At 40.5% G+C, this 27,757-nt stretch overlaps 1 protein-coding gene across 5 annotated transcripts in view; it reads left to right on the plus strand.

Moving 5' to 3' along the window:
* Nucleotides 1-17,160, plus strand: part of LOC121271108 (transcription factor Dp-2-like) — a 219,169-nt gene extending 202,009 nt beyond the window's left edge. For all 5 annotated transcript variants that reach the window (XM_041176869.1, XM_041176876.1, XM_041176889.1 and 2 more), the window contains 5 exons: nucleotides 275-343; nucleotides 2,680-2,831; nucleotides 4,665-4,831; nucleotides 14,280-14,379; nucleotides 14,962-17,160. In XM_041176869.1, the coding sequence (XP_041032803.1) occupies nucleotides 275-343; nucleotides 2,680-2,831; nucleotides 4,665-4,831; nucleotides 14,280-14,379; nucleotides 14,962-15,157 (684 nt within the window). In that variant the 3' untranslated portion in view covers nucleotides 15,158-17,160. The remainder of the gene's footprint in view (nucleotides 1-274; nucleotides 344-2,679; nucleotides 2,832-4,664; nucleotides 4,832-14,279; nucleotides 14,380-14,961) is intronic.
* Nucleotides 17,161-27,757: the final 10,597 nt, after the last annotated feature.

Below are 27,757 nucleotides of genomic sequence, written 5' to 3' on the forward strand. Positions count from 1 at the left end.
AATATTCTGGTGCTGGTTCTATTATTCTGAGTCACGGGCACTCGAGCCTCAGTGGGCTAGAAACTATCCATTCAACTCTGCTGGAAAGTGGAACCTCCTTGCTCGGTTTAAACATTTTTTTAACTGGCAGTAATATTTGTCCTTCTGACAAGGTGACATGTTTTGGTGGACCCCTTCAAACCTTCCAGACCCCTGGTCAAGAAGCCCTGTTCTAATCCACTACCAGCCAGTCACCTTTTCCTTTGTGTTCTAATGGTAGCGGTTTAATTTTCAGGTGGAGAAACAGAGACGAATAGAACGAATTAAACAGAAAAGGGCTCAGCTTGAAGAATTGATACTGCAGGTAACAAACACATCTGTGTCCATATGAAACCTATTTTGTTGTTTACCAGAATAATTGCATCAATGGTGCTTATGTTTGTATCTGAAGTGCAATTAAGCCTTTGAACCCTTCAGTCAGAATAAAGATGAAGAGAATAAATTAACATGGACAGGTTGTTGTGAGTAGTTTGTATCATATGTAGATCTTACAGGAATAATGCATGAATATGGAGGTTACATTACACAAATTTGGCAATTGTCATGCAGTACATTCATACATACTTAAACCTCTAATTTGTTGGCTGCGAAAAATAGGCCTATAATTATCTGTTGAGAGAAAAATCCAGTAATTTACTTAGCTTAATAATCTGCTGTTTGCAGTTGCTTATGTTTATACTTTCTTGGCCCATTTGCTAAGTTCCTCCACCATGCTCTTAACACTGCAGAGTATGTTCCACCACTCAAGACTGTGGGTGAGCGATTAATCTCAACCCTGTGCCAATGTTGCTTTGGGGCCACCCATGAGAAAATCTCTTTTAAAAAAAAAGTTATCCATTCAACATTTTTTCCCCCTGTTCTTGATCCCTTCAATTCTCCTCCCCAAGGATGTGGCTTGCCTCCACTCACATCTTTTCCCAGGTGGCAATTCTGAAATTTAGAAGCTGCCATATGATGCTAGTCTTAAACCAACAGTGTTTCACCCTAGCTGAAACCCAGGCATTTGGTCAATTCTGTTAGTATTTCTTTAGTGGCTTGTCACCTATTATCTTCCCCTTTACACCTTTTGGAAGTACCAAGGGATGTTCTTCCTCAATAGAGGTGCTATATAAATGCAAGTAGTTATTTTTTCAATTCTATTGTGGCATTTTAATATGATGGGTTTTGAATAGTTCAATTTGTCATTATAAGTAAACATTTTTATAAACTAGTTAAGAGACAATATGCAGTTTACTGGATGTGTCACACCACTGGTGCATTTTGTAACTATTTTAAATCATAGCACCAAACGTGATTTACTTCAACCCCATCAACTTCATTGCAAACCAGTATTTAAGAGCCAACCAGATATTGCACTAAAGCAAAACTTGATTTAGCAAATGCCCCCTCACTGTTTTGAAGAGTCTTCCAACCATAAAAAAGAGATATTGAGAACTTCAGAACTGTATACCTTTGTTTTTTTTCTAAAATGTTAGTCAAAGTCATCTTACAATTCAACTTAATGCTTCCAAAAGAGTTATTGCTGTCCAGAGCAAGATTCCTGACATTTATTTCTGTTGAAAAGCTGCGTCCCTATTCACTTAAAATCTTCTGTGCAAGCACTTTTCTTTCTGTTTTAGACATTGCAACATGACCATACCTGACCGATCTGCTCCCAAACCTCTGATAATGCTGTTATTGGAACCAGCCAGCTGTTTTCTGAGGGATTTTTTATAGGGCGGATAGGGAAAGGCTATTTTATTTTGTTGGGGAAGCCATGTTGAGTGGTCAACATGGCTTCCCCAACGACAGGACCTTAAAGCAATTTAAAATTGTTAGCAGGAGAGGAAAGCAACAGGGTGGGGAAGAATTTTTATGTTGGAGCATGAAATAATTTGCCTAGAAAGTGGTTGAGAGACAGAGACCATTGCATATTTTAATTGACAATTGAATAAATATTTTGAGCAAATGAAGATGAAGAGGTTTTGGGGAAAGGGCAGAGCAATAGGTGTAGTCATGATGTGCCGAATGGCCTACATCAGTGCTATGGTCCTATGATTTGTTGCTCTGGAAAAAATTATTCTCTTCTATTTGATACTTAGCCTTTCCTTCCTCTTCCCCATCCAAAAACAAATTTAAATTATAATCCCAGCGTGTAGGAACTAGATGAGAGACTTACATCCGGAGACAGCTGGGTAAAACCCACTGTACAATTGTATCTACTTGACTTGCTCAATCTAATTTATTTAAATTATCTCATCAACTGATATGTTCATAAAAATACTGAGACATTGGCACATCTGAAACTCTTGTGCAAAGCGGTTTTAATTGATTGGCTGTGTAATGAATCACTAACTTCTAATGTTGTTCTAATTAATGCTTTTCATGTGTCAGTCATATGAATGCACATCAGGTGGTCATGTGAAGCACACATTCATTGAGCTACCTGTCTTCCTTCCCTTTTGATCTATCATAATAACTATCTTGTGTAGTTTCCCTTTGATTTTCTTTTGTGTTTTCTCTCTACCTTTTCTTATTCTAAAGGACAATTTTTATATTGATTCTGATTTTTTTTAAACTGCTGCCACTTTTTATCTAGTTCTTCATATTCATTCCATGATTCAAATTTGAAGCTTTTTGTTTTCTGTTTCCAACTTGCAGCAAATAGCGTTCAAAAATCTAGTACAGAGGAATCGACAATCGGAACAGCAGACGCAGAGTCCCCCTGCACCAAACTCTACTATTCAGTTGCCTTTCATCATAGTCAACACCAGCAAACGGACTGTCATAGATTGCAGCATCTCCAGTGACAAGTGTGTATCCGTGTTATACAGGGCGCATGAGTCTCGAGCTTAGTTTGACCTACTTAACACTTAAATTGTTTCTTCTTATTACCTAATTTGGCTTACAAACTGCATTGTTTACAGCCTATACCAGGGGAGGTGATGGCATACTGGTATTGTCGCTGGACTGGTAATCCAGAGACCCAGGGTAATTCTCTGGGGACCTGAGTTGGAATCCCACCACGGCAGATGGTGGAATTTGAATTCAGTAAAAATCTGGAATTAAAAGTCTTGACGATGACCATGAAATCATTGTCGGTTGCTGTAAAAACCCATCTGGTTCACGAATGTCTTTTGGGGAAGGAAATCTGCAGTCCTTACCTGGTCTGGCCTACACGTGACTCCACCCCACAGCGATTTGGTTGACTCTTTAAAAAAAATGCCCTCTAAACAAGGGCAATAAATGCTGGCCTGGCTAGCGGTGCCCACATCCCATGAATGAATTTAAAAAACAAGAACTAGTACCTCATAAGCAAACTAAGATGGAGGAGCTGTATAACAAAGTTGTAAATATGCCACAATATTATACATTAGGAGAAATTTATTCCGACAGTTCAGGATATCACCAAGGGTAGGAGACAGAACAGGTTAAATCAAGAAGTACTGATTAGGTCACAATTATAAGACACATCTGGAGGATTCTGTGCATTTCAAGGAGTTCTGCTGTATCTGTTGCTGATGAGTGGAAGAGGGTCTTTGCTAAAGAAAGTTATTTCCCAAGTTATTTTACCCATCTATGATGTGATCATGTTAATTCTTAAACTTCATTATATTGATTGGCCAGAAAGCAGCCCTTTGGTTCAATAAGGACTTCCTTCAGAAGCCACTTTTTTCAAGAATGCGAAACTCTGTAGACAGCAGAGAACCGTTAAGCAAAACTGTTCGAAGTTGTTTGCTTTTAAGTAGAAAATGTTCAACAGATAGAGTATTTTAGATTGGAAACAATAATAAAAACAGGGAGAATTGGATGAAAGGGAAAGATATGCAAAAGGAAAGTGTTAAATTGCAATTATTTGTAATGGTTTAAAATATTTATGTAATGTATTTTTACCTTTAATTTAGCTGTTTGCCACATTTAATTATTGACATAATGTTGTGGGATTCTTAGCATCATAGGTGCTAGCTTAGAGCGTTGGCGGTGTGGGGCCGGGGGGGTAGTTTCCCAGCAAGCCTGAAATTTCCATGTCCCTACATGAACTTAATAATTGCTATGACAGCATTACCATTGTGGTGTTCCATTGATATCTTGTGTAATCTTTGACATAATTATATCAAACTCAAAAAGGATGTTTTCAAGCTATCTAAGGGTGACTAATTTGCAACTAGAGTGTTGATATAAATATATACATACAAAATTGCTGGCAGTAAAAGACCAGCTGGTCCGTCAAGCCTGCCCCACATTCATGATGCTTGGAGGCATGAGGATTTTGACGAGACACTTCATACATCCCTGTTCAACCCCCATTGCAGCCGTTTAATCTCCCAGGAGAGGTTAATAAAAAGGCCAAGCAGTGGGGTGAAACTCTTGGGAAATTCCTCTCCATCACCCTCACGCAATCAAAACCTGTCCACAAAATCACACCAACTACAAGTATGTTAACTGTTAATTCACTTACTTTTTCTGACTAAGTATGCCTAAGAACATTCTTTTTAACTGACCTTTTGGAAATCTTTGGCCTGCTGTATTCTCTTGTATGTTACAATGCAAAAACAAATATTAATGAAAATTGAATTGCTGTGAGTTTGTAGTTAACTGCTCTATATATTCCATTTTAAAGTATTAACTTTTTCCAACTATCTCAGGTTTGAATATCTATTCAACTTTGACAACACCTTTGAGATTCATGATGATATTGAAGTGCTAAAACGTATGGGAATGTCCTTTGGCTTGGAGTCCGGTAAATGTACTCCAGAAAATCTGAAAACTGCCAACTCATTGGTGCCAAAAGTTTTGCAGCCCTATGTTGCAGGTTAGTAGCACCGCAGGACAAATTTTGGAGACTATTGTGCAGTCTTACAGCTTGAAGATTAATTATATCCCTTATATTTATATTGCAAACTACCCCAATCCACAGTTGAGACGACTTTAAGCAAAGCAGCTGGCAATTTTCATATCAATTTAGATTTGTTACAACCTCTCTGCTGTTGTGTGTACTCTAGCTACAAATTATTAGTAATGAGTATTTCCAATTCGTATACAATGTATTTAGGTGCAGATTAAAATTTCCCTTTACTCTAATCTAAGGTGCTTTAGTTTCAACCTCGGACTGTTGTCCTTTACTAGGCAAGGGTGAGTCTTGCCATTTATATATCCCACGCAACTCTCATTTAGACCTATTGGAGAGAGGAAACTTTGATAAACTTGGGCTTAATTCACGCCCAGGCAAATCTTTGAATATGTTGAGAACATTATATATTTCAGCTAACTGCAGAACCATCTTTGCAAAAAAAAAATCTATTAACCAGATTTATGTCTTTATATTCCTGAAATTGGAACAAACACATTTTATTCTGTAAGGTGTAACAACCCCTTAAAATATTAAAATGTAATGATCGTAAAAATACCCAGTGTTGTCAATGTTTCAGGAGAAAGTATAATCTGAAAAAAGCTTATTTATAGTACAGTCTATAACTTGCCTTTCTTTTAAAAGTGATTAGGCCAGCCCACTCTCAAATATATTTTACTCACATATTTTACACACCTACATCCTTCTTTCATACAAGAAGATCATTCTAATGGCCCCCAGATTTTGCAGTATAAATAACAGTGAGACTAACAGCACTCACCATAGTTAAGATTTCAATCGGGCAACACCTTCCCATGACAGCACATGTGCAGCTAAACGCAGAAATTAAGAAGTTGCTGTTCAAGTTGCCCTGCTCCTGCAGAGGTTGGCTAGATTGATGTCTCGCCTAGAGACTCCGCACATCATATACATGATGGGCATGAAGTTGGAGTGCTTATGCGCTAGATACTCCTTAAACACGCCAGAAAAAGTTAGGACTTATCCATTCAAAAACAAATGAACTTTTAACAGTGTGGTAAGTCTTAATTACTGCCAAACAACCTATCTGGCACTGAAAATTCAATCTTGCCAGTGTGAAGTCTCTTACTTGAGACTTTAATTATTGTTGGAGATTTTAATAAAGTTACTTTTTTTTGTTCTGTCTCATTTATCTTTCTCCTTAAATCCTGTATTTCGTTCCATCCCTTCTTGCTTTCTGTACAAGATTTGACATTAAATTAAATACTCTAATTTACCCTGGTTCAGATTGCGTGCCTCAGTAAGGATTCTTCAATTAGATTGGTTAAGAAGACACACCATTGCTTTCGTTTTCACACACATCCCAGATCCCCTGCAGAGGGCACTACATTTTTTTTGTCAGTCACCGCAACCTCCAGTGCAAATGCCTACAGTCTGGGCAAGTATAAGTGCAGTGAATGATTGATGCCATTCATTGGTGCTGACCATAAAACCTGGGTCAGTATTTCATCTGACCACCCACCCCCCACCACCACCCCCACCCGCCAGCTGTTTCAAATAACACTTATACTTTAAAATAAAAATTGAAAATGCTTGAAATGAATGCTCAGCAGGTGAGGCAGCGTCTGTGAAGAGGAGCAGCATTGATGTTTCAGCTCGATGACCTTTCATCAGAACTAGGAAAGGTTAGAGATGCAACAAGTTCTAAGCAAGTATAAAGGGAGGGAAATTGGGTGTGAGGAGAAAACAACAAAAGGAAAAGCATGTGATAGGGAGGGAGGCAGGAGAGATCAAGTGACGAAAGAGATGATGGGACCAGTAGGAAACAAAAGATAGCTCGAGAGGAGGTGTAAATGGTAATAGCAGAACCACAATCGCCTTGTCTGAAGAAATGGGGACAGAAGTTATGAGCTGAAATGATTGAACTCATTTTTGAGTCTGGAAAGCTGTAACATGCCTAATTAAAAGATGAAGTGCTGTTCCTTGAGCTTACGTTGACCTTCACTGGAGGCCTGATGCTAGAGCAGAAGTGGGGCAGAGACTTAAAATGACAGTATCATTGATTTGGAAGGGAACCGAAGGGGCCTGATCAGAAGTATGGAAAATTAAATGGGCACAGTTGAGGGCTCTGTCAAGCACAGTATTGGGGATTCCTTGGTGAAGGAAAAAGGAACGTATATCAGAAACACAGGTATGGAAGGGTGGCATTGTTGGAATAGATGAGATGGTGAATGTGGGAGATTGGCTACCACATGTGTACACTGGTTCACACAGCTATGTTGAGATCGGCTGCTAAACCACAACTAGTTACAAGGAATTGGATAAGAGTTTTAAGAACCACTCAAATATCATTGTGTGCTGAAAGTGAGTGTGCAGCACATTGCCGGGGCAATTGCTGGGTGGTGAGCTATGCAATCATATAAAGTTGACCAAGAGTTTCCAAACTGAAGAACAATTTCAAAAGGAGTGCAAGAAAGTGATTGTAGTGCTAACTTGGGTAGCATGAGCTCAGGTGGCCTGTTGAAATATTCTGACCCTCCTACATTAACTTAAAAATAGCTGAAGAAATATGTGAACATATTTCTCTTTAAATAGGTCCTGATCCAGATCTGAGTGATGTTGTGATTGGTTTTATGTAATCTGTCACGGTGGAAACCATGGCAGCTACACCCACTTAATCCTGGGAGAGGCCCTGCATCAGCCTCCCAGCGGTAGGGAAACCTTCCCCCAGTTAAGTTGGAGGATGAAGGGACCAACAAGGGATTCCCAAGCATCAGTGGCAGGAGATCAGTTAGGCTCATTAATTTACTGATGGCTCAGGCACAGTGTCTTCAGCACCTTCAAAAGGCTGCCCAGCAAAACCTGTCATGTTTGCCAAGGGCCTGCTGGGGAGGGGCTGGTGGCGGTCCTTCGCAATCAGGCACCCTGTGCCAGATCAAGAGACCCAACATCAGGCAGCGAGGGTGGCTGCTGATAGTCATTCCCCTACCCTTGCTTGTGGCACCCCACCCACCCTCCACCCCCACCTTCCACAAACTCCACCCCACATTCATTCACCTTGGCCTGGGGTTCCATGATGATCCAGGGCCTTAGGTAGGTGCATTGCCCACCATTCCCTCTGCCACTGGCAGCTCTCAGCAGGCGGGACTTCCGCTGGGTCCTGGGGAAGGACTGGTGCTGGCTGCTTAAGTCTGAAGGGCACTTGCTTCCATTGGGCCTCCCTCATGGAATTGACAGGGGTTCCCCGTCGGTTGTCCAACAGGTGGGCGAGACCCCCGTCGGCCCATCAAAATCCCAGCAGTTGTATTTAAATTGTATTCAGCTATTTCTACCCTGGAATGGGAGGAAGTAGCGTCATAGTACCTGTGGGAATCAGTGGGCTTAAAGTGGATATTGGTCAATAGCCTATCCCCAGAAATGGAGCTAAAGAAATCAAGGAAGAGAAGGGTCTGAGATGGATCATGTGAAAAAGAGGGAAGAGTAGTAGAACTTAGCAACAAAGTTGATTAAATTTTCCTGTTTGGGATGAGAGCAGGAAACCACACCGATACAGTCGCAGGGTAGTGGGAAAAAGAGGTGAGTAGGACTGGAACAAGGAACATTCCACATATCCCACAAAACGGAAGGCTTAGCTAAGATGCAGGTTGCAAGAAGGAAAGGACTTGCCATTATATTTCTCAGAACATTCCAAAACGCTTTGTAATCAACAAATGTGTTCTTGAGTTGCATTTGTTGTTGGTGTGAAGCCAAATGCTGTAGCTGGTTTGCACACAATAAGGTTGCACGAATGGCAGATGAGTGAATGGACAGCTAAGCAAGATTGAACAAAAAATATTGACCAAAATACCAGCTGCATTCACTGATTATCTTCAAAGTATGCCATAGGATCTTTTACATTCGCCTAAAAAGCAGACAGTGCTCCAATTTAAGATATTGCTCAAAAGATGACACCTTTGTAATATAACACTCCATTAATTTATTGATTGATCAGTTGAAAAGTGACATCTCGTCCAACTTTGGAATGTCAGACTAGAACATTTATATAAAGTCTTTTTGTAATTTTGGTCCATCCATAATCTACCAAAGCAGTCCCAGTTGTGAAAGATCTGCATCCTGGCAGGGGAGTTCTCCCTGGTATCCCGGCCAACACTTCTCCCTCAAACAGTGTCACTGTGACAGATTATCTGATCATCAATCTCATTGCAGTTCAGGGGACCTTGATGTGCATAAATTAGTTGCTGCATTTCCCTACCTTACAAAAGCAACTACACTCTGAAAGTACTTCATTGGCTATGAAACCCTTTGGGGCAGCCTGAGTTTGTGAAAGGTGCTACATAATGCATGTTCCTTTCTTTAGTTGTATTATATTGATAAACTTAAAAGTTTAATACTGTTCTTGACCATAAGGAAGTGTGTATTGAGTGAATGAAAAATATCACCCTGTTGAGAGCATATATTTATCGGCTGTGCAGGACAAAGAATTCCAAAATAAAGCAAATTACAAATGACTGATCGTCCATGGCTTAAGGAAGTCACGTTTTAAAATATGCCTAATTATTGAGCAACTGTTAAAAGTATTCTCCCTCCCCACAAAAGGTCTGGGAAACAAAAGTACTGCAGTCATAAATTCTGTTGTGGCATTGTCAGTTTCAATAGCAATTTGCCTTTAAATAGATCCCATCTCTGCTGCTAAATAGATCCCATCTCTGCAGCCATGAATGCTCTTTTTAAACTGGCCTTGCTCATACTGCATCAGTGCGTTCATGCAACTCTTCTTTTTTCTTTGAATTGTGATGGCACCCCATTTATTGCCTTTTTGAACTGGTTTGCAAATTTGAAAAGGCCAATCCGGCACCCCTTTGTGCTCACAGGCCACTGCTGAAATGTCGTATTCTAGATTTATATTTTACGGCTGATGAGAGGATATATAATTATCATCCGCATCATCTCGCGCAATCAGCTAATTTTGTTGACACTTCATGTATTTCACTAGAATTTTATACTTTTTCTGTGGGGGAGGAGTTAACAGGCTCTTGAGCGTATAATTGCCAGCTAGAGAAAGGAGATACTAAGAGAAATTCAAGGCTTTGTCAAAAACCCCTTTGTTCCATTAAGGTAGGGGGTCAAGAAAGAGAGGCTATTTAGTTCCAGCAGCTCTGGTAGTTGCCATGGCAACTCTTAGTAACCCATTCTCAATTGACATTCAGAGAATGTTCTTTACCATTCTGTCTTTCTTTCTGAATTTATTATCATTTATTGTGTGCTTGCTGTAAGCTACTAAACTCAGATTGTGCTTAAAGTGTTCTTGTGGGAAAAATTCATGAAGGTGTTTTTATAGCTCTGTGTGAAAAACAGAATAACCGCAAAGAGAACAGATGTTTAGGATGAGACTATGGGCTTGTTACATCCAACACGAATATTCTAGGAAGCCTTATGTATTTTGTTATAATGGCAGTAGGTTAATTAGGATTTGGATCAGTTCACAAGAAATTAAGCAAGTTGTTTTGAGATGTATTAATTCCTACACATGTGGGACGATCAAGGTTCTATTTAATATTGCAGGACTATTTCTGGTGAAAACTGTTCAGAATATGAGAGAGGCTAGTGTTTTGAGTTCATCCTGTTCACTGTGTGAGGTGGATTAAGAGTGTGGTCACATCACAAAAGTAATTCAATTGCTAATGTGCATCAGCAGTTATCATAGAATCTTATGGTGCAGTAAGAGGCCATTCAGCCAGCCCAAAATGCCTATACTGCTTTTTTTGAACAAACTATCTGATCAATTTCACTCCCCCTCTCTTTTCCCAAAACCCTGTAGTTTTTTTTTTTTCCCTTTTTGAGTATATATTCACTTCCCATTTGGATGTTATTGTTAAATATTCTTACACAACAGTTTCAGGCTGCATTTCAGATCATAACAATTTGTTGCCTTTTTTTTTAAATCAGCTCCCCTCTGATTCTTTTGCCAATTATCTTAATAACCTCTATTAAATCTCTCTTTAATCTTCAATGTTCCAAGGAGAAGAATCCCATCTCCAGTGTTTTCTACAAATTAGCTGTGGTTCGTCATCCCTGACATCACTGATAAATATCCCCTGCAGCCTGTCCAAGACTTTGACGTCCTTCCTAAAACCTGATGCCCATAATTGGACACTGTGGCCTACTGAGATCTACAGGTTTAACAGAACCTAATTGTCCAGAAGTCAATCCATTTGCAAAAAATGATACAAGATGTTGACCTTTCCCTTGAGGGATGAAAATAGTGGAACAACTTTATATTTTTGAAAAGGAAGCCCTGGTTAATAGGACATATCCCTGACCATCCATATGTACATGTTGGTCTATTCTGTTTTAAAAATGCTGTTAGTTATGTTTCTTAATTCAAATAATTGGATTATTTAACTTTTTAGCGCAAAAGTTGCTGAATAATCAGGAATAGACTGTATATATGCCTTTGGATGGAAATGCTAATTTTCAGCTGAAGTGTTCCGCATATCCTATGTGAAAATAGTGTTTACCCACTGACACTATAAATCTCAGGTTATAATATGTGCCGAATTGCTGGAAAGGCTTTAACTTGTTTGATTATTTTACTTTTAAAATGGGTCATGGTGTTTTACTGAGCCCACGATTCTTCAAGCTGAGGGAATTTGTTGGATGTTGTTGGATTGTAGCTAGATTGTTCTCCACAGGATGAGTGTGGAAATCAGAGGGTGAATCATTCCCTGCTGACTGTTCATGCATTTTTATCTAGTCAGAGTGTTGTCATTAGGATTTCAGTAAACCACACTAATCGGTTTGTGAAATTGTCATGCTGTGTCCATGAAAACTATAAAGACAGCAGGGTAAAATTTTATTCTTTTTAAAATAATTTTATCCTTCCATACTTGGTTCTATCTGACATCTTAAGCTTTGTATCATTAAGGTGAAGGACTGGTGGTGACAAATCTGTCACTTGCAGTAGTGGCGGGAGAAATTTGAGGTGGCTCATTGAGGGAATCACACGCTAAGGGCCTTGGCACAATTTTAATGTTCATTGGCTTGTGCAATTTCTTTCTTTAGCTTTTTATATCAATGTGCTAATTAAGTGACAGTTTACATTGGCAAGACCTTGAGAGGTAACCAGTTCAATGCCTCAGAAATTATACTAAGGGAGACGGTGGCAAAGTAGTGTTGTCACTGGACTAATGTTCTAGAGACCCGGGGGCGGGGGGTGGGTGGGGGGGCTCTTGGGGTTCGAATGGTGAAATTTGAATTCATTAAAAGTCTGATGACCATGAAATCATTACCAATTGTTGTAAAAACCCATCTGGTTCACTAATGTCCTTTAGGGAAGGAAATCTGCTTACCTGAACAAAAACAGAATTACCTGGAAAAACTCAGCAGGTCTGGCAGCATCGGCAGAGAAGAAAAGAGTTGACATTTCGAGTCCTCATGACTCTGTTCTGTTGAAGGGTCATGAGGACTCGAAACGTCAACTCTTTTCTTCTCCGCCGATGCTGCCAGACCTGCTGAGTTTTTCCAGGTAATTCTGTTTTTGTTTTGGATTTCCAGCATCCGCAGTTTTTTGTTTTTATCTCTCTGTTTTTAATCTGCTTACCTGGTCTGGCCAACATGTGACTCCAGACCCACCAGCAATGTGGTTAACTCTTAAATGCCCTCTGAACAAGGGCAATGAATGCTGGCCTGGCCAGTGACACCCACATCCCATGAATGAATAAAACAAAAAAATACTGCCTACGTTGCAGAAGTGCCACAATTGTTTTATCCTTTACTTTGTGCATTGTAGCATTGAACTTTGTCACTTATTCAGTGGTGTACCCTCAATTATAGTTACAATTAAAGTACAGATCTACATTCTTGGAATGCCGCCATTTTTTGAGAAATAGACTTTGTGCTGTCCCATAGGATACTTCTGAAACTAAAATATGCAAATTAAACTCAGAGTGCCGTTTCTAGCCAAGTCTAGTTTGCATCTGCCTGAATTGGAGCTACAATGCCACTGATGTTTCTTTTGGCAGTCTCCCCCCTCCACCCACTAAGTACCATTTCCTGATGGGCAGAGAGATGCTGGACAGATACACCCAGACTTCTAGCAGCACCACGCTAACCTTTTGGCCAGATGGCCGTAGTAGCCAGAGTTCATTTCTCTAACTCTGAACCTTGTCTTAACCAGATGAAAACTTAGCATGTGGAAAATTGGACTCAGTAGCATAATGGATATATGTACCAAGTGTGGTGCATCTCAGGGCTATCTTATGGACACTTCCAATTTGTAGTACAATGAATGCACTATAACATAGTGTTCCGAGGTGTGGTCAAGTTCTTACTTTCCCGTACAGTGAGTCCCAGATCTCAGCGAACCCTAGGGGAGTTGCCAAGTGAAGGCTAGGAATATTTGAAAAGGATAAAAGAGAATATTAGCAGACAGGAAGTAAACCCTGTTTACTCCTGTGAGTCTCCTATTGATAGGTTGACTTTAGAATGACACTGGCAGAGCAGTTGAAATTGTTTTTATGTTATATAATGTTTTTTTTAAAATAAAGAAAATACCTTTTGAAAACTAAAATACCCAAGATATGCTTGCATCCAACCACGATAATTTCAGCTTCACACCATGCAAAGCAGACAGTATTAACCCAATGCAAGGGTAACATGACTCTAAAGCCAGGTGAAATGAGATTGTCTGAGAGGGCAGTTTTACGCTAAGTTGACTTGCAACCTGCTGGAATTAATTCCAGTGTGATGTCCAACGTGATTTGAAAAATGCTCAGGAGGTCTGCGAAACCATCTGGTCACTTGATAAATTCTTTTAACCTCACTTAAACATTTATAGATAGAGATTCTCCCACTGTGCTCTCTAAATATTAACTTTATAGCTGTAGGGAGAGTGCTCTACTTGCCCGCACATTTGTCCGGACATGTGAACTCTCCTGGACAAGACCATTGCAGTTTGAGCCAGGCAGTGTGAACGCAGTCCCAAATTATGGCTACTAGTCTCAGATTGGTAGCAGCACTGTAAATATACCTTTAAAGCAGTGTATGTTCATACTTATTACCTGCTTTGAAACCTGGTGTCAGTGTTGGCTCAGTGGGTAGCATTCTTTCCTCTGACTCTTACTGCAGAGACTAGAGCACATGATCGAGAGTGACACCTCAGTGCAATACAGAAGGAGTGTTGCATTGTCTGAGATGCTCTCTTTCAGATGAGACATAAACATAACCCTTTCTGCCTGCTTAGGTGGATGTAAAAGATCCCAATGCAATAATTAAATATGATTAGAGGAATTCTTCTTGTGTCCTGGCTAAATGCAGGTCCTTTCCTTTCATTATCATAGCATGGTGGAATAATAGAAGCCTGCACTTGTTTATGCAGCATTCACTGCATTTTTCCTGATATAAAATTATGATCTAGCTGTTCTTTTTCTGATAGAAATGGCTGACGGATCATCCTGGGCAAACAGGGAAGTTCCTACAGATCTAATTCAAACTGCCTCAGCTTTATCAACAACAGGCTCTATTTCTCAATCAAGGTAAAACTACTTATAACTTAAACTGTGAATAAATTAGAGGGGAGGAGTTGTTCAAATGCAAAGTTAATTGCAAGCACTTAGTTAAACCCTGGGAATGGCTAACATTTTGAACACCCCACTTCCCCATTGTAATTTCTTGGGGTTGGTTAGCTCAGTTGGTTGGACGGCTGGTTTGCGATGCAGAGTGACGCCAACAGTGCAGGTTCAATTCCCGTACCGGCTGAGGCCATAACGCCTTCTCAACCTTGCCCCTCCCCTGAGGTGTGGTGACCTTCAGGTTGAAGTCCACCACCAGTTGTCTCTCTCTAGCAAGAGAGCAGCCTCTGGGACTACAGCAACTTTCATTGTAAAGTCTTTCTTACAAGTCTTTCTGTACTCTTGGCAGTCAGCAGTCGTTAGTCATTTGTCCTTATTACATTTATTTCCTGAGTGCACGACACTGAGCGTGCACTGTTGAAATGCCACCAATATACGACAAAAAAATTGCTTTTAACTTGTCACCCAGGTGCAAAACTGGCAAATTGTTGAAATTTATGAGGGGTGTGCTGTATGAATGTTCAGTTTCTCGTTTCTAACCAACAGTATAAACCCCGGATTATCTCTGGATGTAGAAGTTGCCTTAGCAACCGGACACCTCCTTGCTCCAGAGAATCGCCACTCAAGCAGCGTTGCGTCACACTATGAATCACGAGGTGAAACGCCATGCTCATTTAATGATGATGATGAAGATGATGATGATGATGAAGATGACTGCTCTTCACTTGTTGAAGGAGAGTAAAGAGTGTGCTGGCATACTTCTCAAGCTGCTCACATGTGCTTTTTATTAAGCTGTACTATGTTTCACCATCCACTCTTGTCATCTTTGTGACTGACCCTTGCAGACTGAAAGCCGAGGGGGCGAGAAATGTACAGCAATTCTGTGTGAATGTACGGAATCCTGTGATGCAGCTTTTAGTCTGTTGCTTTTACATAATCAGATCCAGTTAAAAATGATCCAAAACAGAGTGGCTGGCACAGTTTTAATAGCTGCTATTTTATTTTTGTTCTGGTTTTGCTTCCACTCTCCCCCTTTACTCCTGTCCTTTGGAAGTCTGTGAGATTCACAATCTGGTTGTTTCAGTGTTGCTGTTACAAGCATACCTTTTGCTTGTATGAGTGAGTTTTGGATTTAGGGTATGTTGAGATAAAGCGAATTGTTTTGGTTACTTTACAATTTTTACTTGGTCAGGGTCAAAGCACGATCGGAGACCACTGAAGTTTTGGGTTCCTGCCTGACAGGGAAGTGTCTAGAACAAATTACTTACACTTCCTATCTAAAATCGTGGGTTTGCCCAGTTCTGAAGCAAGGGAGTTCCAAAGAAATACCAAGCTATGATGTTGATTTAAGCTAATATATGACATTTATTTAGAAAGAATGAGTAAAATTAATTTTGTAGTCTTAAATTCACTTGTGTGAATTTTTTTTTTGACTCTTGAGCAACAAATCAAAAGTAACATTCCTCAACAATGACATCTTTCCAGAGACTGAGGATAATGAGTCTAAACTGCTGATCAAACCACTTACTTCGTACAAAAAAAGATGATCAGCAACTTATTAGAATGCTTTTGCTCCTCCAGTGGCACTGTGAACTTATCTGTTGAGTAGTTTATGAATGCAGATTAGAAAGGTGCCAGGTTCAATCTCCAGAAGTAGCTAACCTTCAGGTCACTACAGCCGACCTTCAGCCAGCCTGGATTAGACAGAAGATTGGCCAGGGCTCCTTGTCCTGATTGCTATGCAGTATCCCCCACTCCAGTGTACTTGACTGGAGGTCAGGTGAGGACAGGATCAGCCTAGAAGTCATATGCCCCTGTAGTCAAAAAGTCTACTGACACACAGTTGTCAAAGGTCACATGTGAATAATGATCATCTGAGCATACTACCAGGGAGTGATTAGGGCCCCTGGAACAGTAGCCGTGCAAGGAGACAACATTTTCAGGAGGAATGGGAAAAGGAGAATATTGTATTTTAAAAAAAAAACTTCTGGTTTTGAACTTGTGTAGATTGACTTTTTTTAACAATATTTGGACAAATGCTGTCATCTGTATCCCTTTCCATCGTATTTCCTGATATCATTTTTTTACTATCATCCCCTAACTCCCTTTTTTTATAAAGAGGTAATATCAGATAAAAATGTAAGTTATGTCTAGAGCAACAGGCAGAATACTCACTAAAATTCAATAATTTATGGTCATACTTTCACACGCCAACCTCTCCATTCAAAGTCTGGTCACCTACAGCTGTAAACCTTTATGAGCTCATTGGGGGTGAAATTGGTCAAGGGCAATAGTGTAAAGCAGATGATAATGAAGTGACAACCCGCCTTATATCCCACCCAACTTTTCTGTTGACATCACATCAGGCGGGTGATGGGCTGTCAGTTTGTTATTGTCTATTTAAAGCTGCCGTCCAAGACCAGTTTCACCCCCTTTGAGTTTTTGTAAATAATTAGCCATGTTATTAATTTTTCATTCAAGTTTTATATCCACTTTGTAGAAATATGTTCACTGTACATATATATAAAACATTCTTCTGTTGTGCTGCAAGTGGGATGTTAAGGTATACCTTTTGGTATGGTTTTAAAATAAGGACATCATTGTTGAATGTGCTGATGATCATACCTGCATGGCCTTTGGTGATGGTGCAGCTACCTGCTTCCTGTGTTTTCAGGGAAGAATATTTCCACAATAAACTAAAAAAATTTGTATTGTAGAACATGGAATAAAATAATTTAAAGACAATCATGCAGGGACTGACTGAGTTTCTTTAAATGTGTAACGCTTTTGCATGTTTAGCGTAAGGCACGTTGAGAAATTATGTTGAAAATTATTTCTGTATGAAAATTTTATGTCCTACTCTGTTTATCTATAAACTTAATTGAGTATCTACTCTGTTTATCTATAAACTTAAGCTGAGTAACAACTGGACTGGTGCTACAGCATCTGGTGTAGCAACCTAGTCTGGGAGGAAGCAGGTGCAGTCTCCCTTTGCTTTGCTCCCAATTGAGCAGCAAAAAGAAAGACTTGCATTAATGTAGCGCTTTTCATGACCCTGGACATCTCAAAGCACTTTACAGCCAACAAAGTACTTTATGAAGTGTAGGAAACATGGCAGCCATTTTGCACTCAGCAACCTCTGAATAACAGCAATGTGATAATGACCAAATAACCTGTTGTTGTGATGTTGCCTGAGGGATAAAAATTGGCCAGGACACCAGGGAAATCTGCCCTGCTCTGTGAAATAGCATCATGGGCTCTTTCACATTCACCTGAGCAGGAAAGGCGATACCTCCAACAATTCAGCATTCCTTCAGCACGGCACTGGAGTGTCAATCTTTGAGTGTGCTCAAAGATGTGGAGTGGGACTTGAACTCAGAACCTTGTGGCTTAGAAATGAAAGCGCTGCCAATTGAGCCACGACTGACACGAGAGATTTTAGTATAGCCTTAAGGGAGGGGAGCAGCATATCTGACATACTAGGGTTGTCACTATTGAATGCACAATAGCAGCAGTGTGTACCATCTACAAGGTGCACAGCAGGAGCTTAACAAGGCTCCTTCTAAATCCACGGCCACTATGATCTAGAAGGACAAGGACAGCAGATAATTGGGAACACCCACCACCTGGAAGTTCCCCTCCAAGTCACTCACGATCCTGACTTGGAAATATGTCGCCGTACGTTCACTGTCGCTGGGTCAAAATCCTGGATCTCCCTCCCTAACAGCACTGGGTGTACCTACACCATGTTGATTGCAATGGTTCAGGAAGGCAGCTCACCACCGCTTTCTAAAGGGCAACTAGGGGATGGACAGTAAATGATAGCCCAGCTAGCGAAGCCCACATCCCATAAATGAATTTTTAAAAAAACCTCCTCCCTTTTACATCTCTCACTCTTCCTGCCTCTTCCCACATTTTCCTCCTCCACTTGGCTCAAGTTAAATGAGTAATGCCATGGAAAATCCGCCGGTTCTTTAACTAGGTCTGCAAATTTTATCCACCTAATGCACAAGGGAAATCATAACTGACATTCCTGAATAAGATTTATTATTTTACCCAGAGTTTGAAATGTATTGCTGTTTTCAATGTGATGATGCAAAATTGGTGCAGATACATAAAACTAGCAAAATTGATAAGATGTTGCCTGACATATGATTCAGTCTGTTTAATGATTCCAGATCAGTGTGTTATTTGATGAGTGCACATTCAAATGCTCTGCTACCCCCACACAGCTCAGCACTACTAAAACACTCAGTATAATGTATCCATTGGACCATCTATTTCACTGTCATAGTCAACCCTAATAACTGCGGCAGACTAATTTGGCTGTTGCTGTTAACTGTGAGCTCTAATTCCTAGTAAGTTTCACAATATTTGATGGGTTGACTGCATTAAACCAGTAAAATAGCCATAGGAAAAGAACAGAAAGGCCCCCAAGGTGAAATGAGTCATATTTTTAGATAGACTGAAGCCAAATTCAGAATTTGAATGTCACTTTGGGAAAAACAAAAAATGACAATGGCCTAGCAGAGTGCCCTCTTCTGAGACTGAGATCAAGACATGTTGTTGGGACAATGTGGAGGGAGCTTTATTCTTTTAGGCCGTGCAATACTTGTGCTTGAACTGTTTGATGCTGTCCCCAGTACACAAAATTGGGCAATTGTTCCATTTTCCACCACCTACCAAGCTAAATACTGATTTGAATCAAAGAGTCATTACACCACAGAAGGAGCCATTTGGACCATTGAGATGCCAGCTCTCCGTAGAAATCCTGTCAATCCCATTCCCTCATCTATCCCCATTGCCCTGTAAGTTTGTTTCCCTCAAGTGTCCATCTAAAATCCTTTCTCAGATTAATGGAGTGGACAAAGGTAATTCATTGCAAAGAAGTGTAAAATTGTATGTTTTCAGAAAAAAATTACCTTGCATGTTTATCCAACGCTTCTCTTTTCACAGTGTTGCCAAGTATCTTGACGGTGAACATTAACCCACTTTTCTACCACCGCTACTTCCAAATTAATGGCAAGTTGGGGCTTTGCTGGATCTTATGCTGCCCATCGCCATCCAGCCCTCCTCCTGCTTCCAGTCACAAAGTGTGCTATGAATCAAGCTTCTCATAATAGCAGAGGGACTTCTTTCACTACATTCAGTCCAGTTTACCATCTACAGTGCTAAGCGCGGACCTTATAGGCAGAATTTTGCCTTTGGTATGTGGGATCAGTGGGGGCCGTCGGAAAGCCAACCGCCACCCACAATCGGCACTGCTCTGCTATCTTACACGGGCAGGCCAGTTAAAGCCCGCCCAGCGTGATACGCAAGCAGCAGCGCTGACCGCTGCCTGTGGGCGGGGGGGGGGGGGGGGGGGGGGGGCGGAGAGCGAGCAGGGCAAGCGCGAACTTCACGCAGGCATGCGAAAGAGTGCTGAATAATCTCCCTGAGGCACGGAGCTGCCCCAGGGACATGAATATATTGAGAAAATTGTTAAAGACCAGAAAAATTTAACGAAACCTGTCTCCTCATGTGACTGTGTCACATGAGCAGGGACATGCCGTTAATTAAAAATTAAAGTTTTTATTTCGTTTGTATTTGATTTTGGAAACCTCATCCCGCCCATGGATGAGGTTTCCAAAAAAAAAGCAACGGCCGCTTGGCCCTTTCACCTGCCCATCAACCATTAGGTTGAATAGGCAGTGAAAAATTAAGCACAATTGATAATTTAATGGCCTGAACAGGCCTTTTAATTGTCAGCAGGCGCGCTGCAGGCTCTGGCGCGCACCCACCGACCAAACTATTGCGTGACCTAGACACACTCGGCCGATGTCATTGCACGTCATTTCACACTCAGTCAGGTTGGGCACGTACCCACCCGCTGAGATAAAATTTCTGGCCTATGGGTCGCTCAGCTCCATTTTTTTTCAAAATTGACTTAATATGTTTAGAGGATACATACTATACCTGTAAAATATTTACCTTCCCCTCCTTATCTTGAAGGCAGCAGGGTGTGCTTGTTTTCAGATCCGTGGATGCTGGCTGCTGGTTCATGCCCAAGTATCTCTTGTTTTAAACAAAAACAGAAAATGCTGGAAAAACTTGGCAGGTCTGGCAGCATCCATGGAGAGAGAAACAGAGTTAACCTGGCGAGTCCGTATGACCCTTCTTCATATGGACGCGCAATGTTAAATCTGTTTCGCTCTCCACAGATGCTGCCAGACCTGAGTTTTTCCAGCATTTTCTGCTTTTGTTTCAGATTTCCAACATCCGCAGTATTTTGCTTTTATCTCTTATTTTTACCATGTGAAACCGAACACTGCTGGATGGCTGGTAATTCAGCCGGTAGAGGCAACTTTCATAATTGAGTCTGATTCTGTTTTCATTCAGATGTGTTTTCTTGAAGAAGTTATTGTATGGAGATTAGCATCAGGAATCTTTGCTTTGTTGGCAGCTGCAATGGCCAATTTTGTATCTTTGGCTTGGCCTTATGGCCCTGCCTCATAACCCTCCCAATCCACTCGTTGGAGATTGACTAACTCGGCAGAGACTGAATCTAGGGCCATTGTGCTTTGTCTGGTTCTGTTCTAAACCATATGGTATACTTAATATAAAAGCAGAAAATACTGAAAGCCCTCAGTAGGTCAGCGGCCATCTGTGGAAAGCGAAACAGAATTAACGTTTCAGGCCGCTAACCCTTCATCAGAACTTTTCATATGCTGCATTTACCAGCTAAGCAATAGGGAACTGCTTGTACAGTTTATGACACCTGAATACATACTTTGCACTGAAATCTTGTAATATATCCCAGTCATATGTTGATCTCCATAGTGATGCATTTATGCATCATTAACTATTCAAGACCAGTGCACCCAGCTTCTGTCATTACGCTAAATTCTGTTTTATCATGAGAACAGTATTTGAACACAATTTATACTGTGCTAAGAAAGAGAAAATAAATACTTGCATTGTTGAAATTTCTCAAAATACTTAGCACAATTAATTGTAATGTAAGCAAATGAGTTTTTCAAACCGTACTTTAATGTTTGTTATCTAACAATCAAATGCACACAGTTTCTTCCACAGGGAGACATCTCTCCGGACATTGCAAGTAACTAGAATCAAGTATGGAACATTGTGTTGAGCTGGCATCACTTGCTGAACTAAAGTTGCTTCAATGTGTCCTGTAGTAACTATACTGAAAACCCCACAATGCTTCAAGTGTCAACCTGTATTTAATAGACTGACCACATTGCGTACTGTGGAGATTGATGGTGGGTTTATTCCTTTCTCGATTATCGTATTATTAGCTGCTGTGTAATTTCCCTAATTAATTGAAATGTCACGATAGCTGCATAGGATTACATGAGATATAAAGCACAGAAACAGGCCATTCTGCCCAACCAATCCATGCCGATGCTTATGCTCTACTTGAACCTCCTTCTGCCTTTTCTCATCTAAATCTACCATCTTAACCATTTATTCCCTTCTCCTTTATTTGCTTGTCTAGCTTCTTAAATGCATCCATGCTATTTGCTTCAAGCACTCCTTCTGGTAATGAGTTCCACATTCTTACCACTCTTTGGATAAAGAAGTTTCTTCTGAATTCCCTATTGGATTTCTTGGTGACTACCTTATATTGATGGCCTCTAGTTATGCTCTCCCACAAGAGGAAATTTTCTCTGTGCCCACTCTATAATATTTACGATCTCTATTGGGTCGCCCCTCACCTTTTTCCAAAAGAAAAGGGACCCAGCCTCTCAATCCTTTCCTGATATATATACCCATGCGTTCCTGGTATCATCCTTAAAAATCTTCTAGGCACCCTGTCCAGAGCCTCTAAATTTTTATAATATGACAACTAGAACCACAGTACTCTTAAGTGAAATATAACCAAGGTTAAATACAGGTTTTGCATAATTTCCCTACCTCTCAATTCTATCCTTCTTGAAATAAAACCTACTGCTTGGTTTGCTTTTTTATGGTCTTACTAACCTGTGAAACAATGTTTTGTGATTGATGTATTTGTACTCCAAGATCCCCTTGTTCCCAGCTAGATTTGCATCTTCTAAGTAATAAGTTATCTCCCTATTCTTCCTACCAAAGTGTACTACCTCACATTTATCTGTGTTGAACTTCATTTGCCGTTTATTTGCACATTCTACAAGTTTATTAATGTCCTTGTGAAATGCGTTGCTGTCCTCAGTACTGACTATCCCCTCCAATTTGGTGTCATTTACAAAATTTAGAAATTTTGTTTTTGATTCCAAGGTTCAAATCGTTCATGTAAATGGTGAACGGCAGTGGTCCCAGTGCCGATCTTTGTGGAGCACCACTTGCCACCTCCTGCCACTCTGAATAACTTCTTTTTACTCCCAATTTCTTCATTCTGTCTTTAAGCCAGCTAGCAATTCATTCTGCCACTTATTCTCTTATTCATTAGTCTATTTTGGGATACCTTATCTAAGGCCTTTTGAAAATCCAGATTAATTGGATCTATTACATTACTATCACCATTCTCTTTGTTACCTCCTCTAAAACTTCAATAATGTTGGTCAAGCAAGATTCTCCCTTTTGAAATCCATTATTATATTTCTCACTTCTAGATGTTATTTTGTTCTCTCCTTCAGTGAGGATTCTATTATTTTTCCTGCCACTGACATTAAGCTAACGAGACAAAAACAGAATTACCTGGAAAAACTCAGCAGGTCTGGCAGCATCGGCGGAGAAGAAAAGAGTTGACGTTTCGAGTCCTCATGACCCTTCCACAGAACTAGGTGAATCCGATGCTGCCAGAGCTGCTGAGTTTTTCCAGGTAATTCTGTTTTTGCTTTGGATTTCCAGCATCCGCAGTTTTTTGTTTTTAAGCTAACGAGTCCGTGTTTCGCTGGACATGTCCTGAGCTGTCCAGCAGTCCTCTACAACTTTTTCTCATGAATTGTTAAACACATTGGGCGGAATCTTCCGGTCCCGCCAGCAGCTGGAAGCTTGGCGGGTGGAGAAACCTAATTTGGCGAGGGACCAAAAATCAGTTTCCCAATGGCAGGACAAACTTTAGCAAATAAGTTCGCAGGACTTTAAAGGTGGATTGATCTTCCTGACAAACAATGTCAGAAAGGCCTTTTGTGTGCATTAGCATGTCATGCATGCACATTAAAAAGCCATCTGGATGGAATTGAGTTTCCCCTCCAAATTAAGATCCCCGAGAAATTAGAACGTTCACATTCACGATTGCACATAAGTGTTGTGCACCTGGCGAGGTAGACTTCTTCCATGTTTATTGGCGTGTTGGCCCTTTTTTGCGGAGTATCTACAAATGCCAGCCTCTACCTGAGATTGGATGGTGGCAGTGCAAGTTGTGTGGAGGATGACCGAGGAAGGGTAAGGGAGGAGCTGTGGCTGGGCAAAGATGGAAGGGATAGTGCAGGCTGTCCGAGTGCCCTTTAAACATGGCACCCAGACCTTTGACCCCATGAGGTAGCGGCGGAGATGGCAACTCCCTGCCCACACCACCACGAGAATCAGCAAGCTCCTCATGGATGCACGTGTAATGAGTTGAACAGCGCAAGATCGCTGTCCTGCCCCATAGCAGAAATCTCGTTTCCATGCCTGCCACCGAACTTAGACTCCAGGACAGAAGAATTTGGCTGTTACCTCTGCCCTAGATTCTTTTAAGATAGGTGGATGCAATCCATTCAGGCCAGTGGTTTTATCCTTTTTGAGTTTGTTTAGTTTATTCAATACATCCCTTTTTTTAAAATTAAAAACGTTTATCTCATCATTCATCTCATCATTCAATGTCAGATCAACCTGTCTTATCTCCCCGGTAAATACTGAAGCAAAATAATTATTGAAAATGAATGCTATCTCGCTATCATTACCTGCGCTATCATCCTGTCTATCCCTTAATGGTCCTATTCCCATCACAGCCTTCCTCTTTTTAATTGGCGCCTGCAAAATATTTTACTATTTTGTTTTATGGATCCTGATTAATTTAATTTCATTGCCTTCTTAATTGTTTTTTGACTTATTTCTTAATCTCTTATTTTCTCTTATCCTGCACTTTTCTGCTGTCTATGTGCTTAATGTATACCTCTTTCCTAACCCTCAACGTTCCCTTATGTCTTTATTCATCCATGGAGTCCCGCTAGTCTTTGGTTTGATCTTTCCTTTTAGTGGAACATATTTTCCCTATACTTTGTTGATCACCTTTTTAAATGTTTCCCATTGTTGTCCTATATCGTTATTTGCCAGTATAGTTGCCCATTTTATTTTCCCCCAAGTTCTAGTTTCCCGACCGCATTATTGGGAAACCTTATATTGTAGGAACTATATCATTTATGAAGAGAGTAACCCACTTTGGTTCCAGAATAGCTCACGACCTGCATTTACAGGTTATTGTTCCTCCCGTGAATTGTTTTTTCCATTGGTATGACTTCTGTTGCCAAATCATCTCTCAATCCCATTAGCTAATTAACCACTGTTATGATCCCAGCTGAGGTTACCACTGGACAAGCCTGATCCCAAGGTAGAACCCAGCTTGATAGATCCTAACTTTTATTTGTTCATTTAGACATGTGGAGAGTAGCTACTGAACAGAGTTACAGAAGTCAGCTGATGAACTTTTAACAAAAGAATAAAACATTTATTCAACAAGAAAAAATTAACAATATTACAATAATCCTTCACCCTCAAATATATCTTTACAGGTATATACAGATTTTTAAGGATAACACAAGATACAAAAGCTATCTTATACTTTAAGTATCAGTGTAAGTACATGGTCCATGTAAACCTATGGCACCCTGTGGTCAGGCACACCACACCCTGAAACCAAATGACAGATGCCACCTCAACCAAATACTATGGATCCCTCATCAACTCTCCCGTTTGTCACACCATGAGCCAACCCGTCTCACTGAACTCCATCTTTCACACGAGGATTTCCAATCTCCCTCTCCAAGAACTCGCTTTGGAATCTTCTCCCAAATCGTCGCTTTCTCCCACTCGCCTTCCACAAGGGTTCATCTCCAGGGTTTTGAACTGTCCTTTCAATGTTCCTCTCCCCTGGATCACCATGTGTTCAAGCTTTCCTCCACGTACTCTCTCTCACTGACTCAGCTGTCAACAGTACATACCCATATCAAAGAGTTACGGACCTTCAGTTGTCCCTTTGGATATTCTGGCCTCTTGCAAGCTGTTCTCACTTTAAATCTGCTTTCTGCAGCTTTTGTCTCTTTAAATATGAGGCTTGGAGCCTTTCTCTCTGCCTCTCACTCTTAACTTTGCTTAACAGGACCTATTCTAGGTTCCTGTCCTTCACGTTGACTAGAAGGTCTTGGGATTTCTTTGTCCCACTCCCCTAGATTTTGGGATATTTTCTTTAGCTTGGGACTGACTATCTGTCCTATTTGCTCCAGTCTCCCCTGGCAGCTACTTTCAAAACCATCTGAACTCAGAAACAGTTTCCATATCTAACTGCTGTTTCTCGTTTCTTATGTGTGTGTCTGTGGGAGGGGCCTGCCTCTCAGGACCCCTGTTGCTGGGCACCAGCCCAGCTTCTCTACCCTTGTTTGTTTACCTTAGTTGCAACAGTAGTAAAACTCTCATTAGAAATGCAGGCACCATTTAAAGTGAAACTAAAACTCAATTTGACCCTTTCTTAACACAGAGATACAGAAATACAAATCAAACTTAAACTTTAAAGCTAAAACTCATTTCCAACACCCACAAATACAAATATAACTCACTTAAACAATCTTTATTTCCTAACAGCACTAATTCCAAGTGGCCTTACCTCCTTCAACAACCACACATGAAAACCTTTCAAATGCTTTTGAGAGTACATGTTGCATCCCTTGTCTGCTGAATGCTGGCTAAAAATACCAACAAAATAATATCCTCATGATGCATTTTAAAAAAAACTAACAAATATGGCAGAACTCAATTCCCAACTCTTTGTGCCACTTACAATAATTCTGTCTAAATAAATTGTTCCATTGCTTAAAGAAATCAATACAGATTAATAAGATGTCAAATGGTAATACAGAACTTGAGTATTGCTAAAAAAAAAGACATTTTTTGTCTAAGCTTTTTGTCTTGCACTCATCAGGACAATTCACAAGAATACAATGTAAGGGAAAACAACAAATTTAAACTGTATGAGAAGAGAGTGCTATTGGTTGGAAAGTGGACTCTGATTATAGAGGCAGTGCCATGGAGAAAGCACCAGTTGACGGTGACTGACAGTTAACTGCCAAGCATTGTTTGAAATTTAAACCAGGCTGCTTGACTTTGATTGGTAAAGACATTGCCCTAAGGAATGAACCACTGAATGGCTGTCACTTATTTTGTTTAGCTGAAACAGGTGCAATGTATGTACGTGTTCTTTCTGTCTACAAAGAACAGGGCCCTGTGTATTAATATATGTAGCTTCTAGCACACGCAAATGTGCCGAACCGCGAGACCAGTTGACAATCTTAAATTGGTTGTCAGCGTAATTCTTAATACTGAGGATTATTTAGCAAGTGTTGTCCAATTGAGGAATCACATCTACTGTTGAACACTGTTTTGAATTTTGCAAGTATGGGCTGGTTGGGTACAATCAGCACCTTGTCTATGGTGAACAGCAGAAGGGACATACTGTTTCATCTGATCCATTGGTCTTTGGGACATACAGCCTACATTACATTGGCACTGAAATTCATATAGCACATTACTCATTTGTGTGATAGGCAGAATGTCTTTTTGGCTTGACAGTTGCATCCTGTTAGTGGTGAATACCACTTGTGTTGCTACTATATAGTAGCAGCGTGAAACAGCTGGCTTCAACTGATGCTCAAATTTTGAGATACCTTGTCCTTCCAGGGTAACCTGAGGTAGACTGGGCACTTTTCAGGGCTGAAAGTGATGGCCTTAGGCCCATTCATGAATTTGCACACTAAACAGCACAAAATGACCTGATCAGGGTAGCCATTGTCTTGCAAGATACCTTTGATGTGTCCTTTTTTAGTGCCCCATCTTAGTAATACCTTTGATGTGTAAAAGTGATGAGCTGCCACGTGATATTTGTGACAGTGTTCAGTCTCACAGCTTGCTGCATCCGTGTATGTATGTGCTTCCCAAGACACACACGCCCAATCTTACCTATGACCAGCTCTGTACAACATGAATTAGCCAAATGGCTGGACGAATGGTTACAACCAGTTTTGAGCAAGTTTTCCACATACACGGTGAAGGATTCCTTCACATTTGCGATGACCATACAGGACTTGCATATCGATAGCAATGCTGTGTCCATTTGACATTGCTAGCCTTTTCATCAATGTTTCACTTAAGGGAGCCATAGATATTT

The sequence above is a fragment of the Carcharodon carcharias genome, chromosome 2 (genome assembly GCF_017639515.1).
Source record: "Carcharodon carcharias isolate sCarCar2 chromosome 2, sCarCar2.pri, whole genome shotgun sequence".
NCBI lineage: Eukaryota > Metazoa > Chordata > Chondrichthyes > Lamniformes > Lamnidae > Carcharodon > Carcharodon carcharias.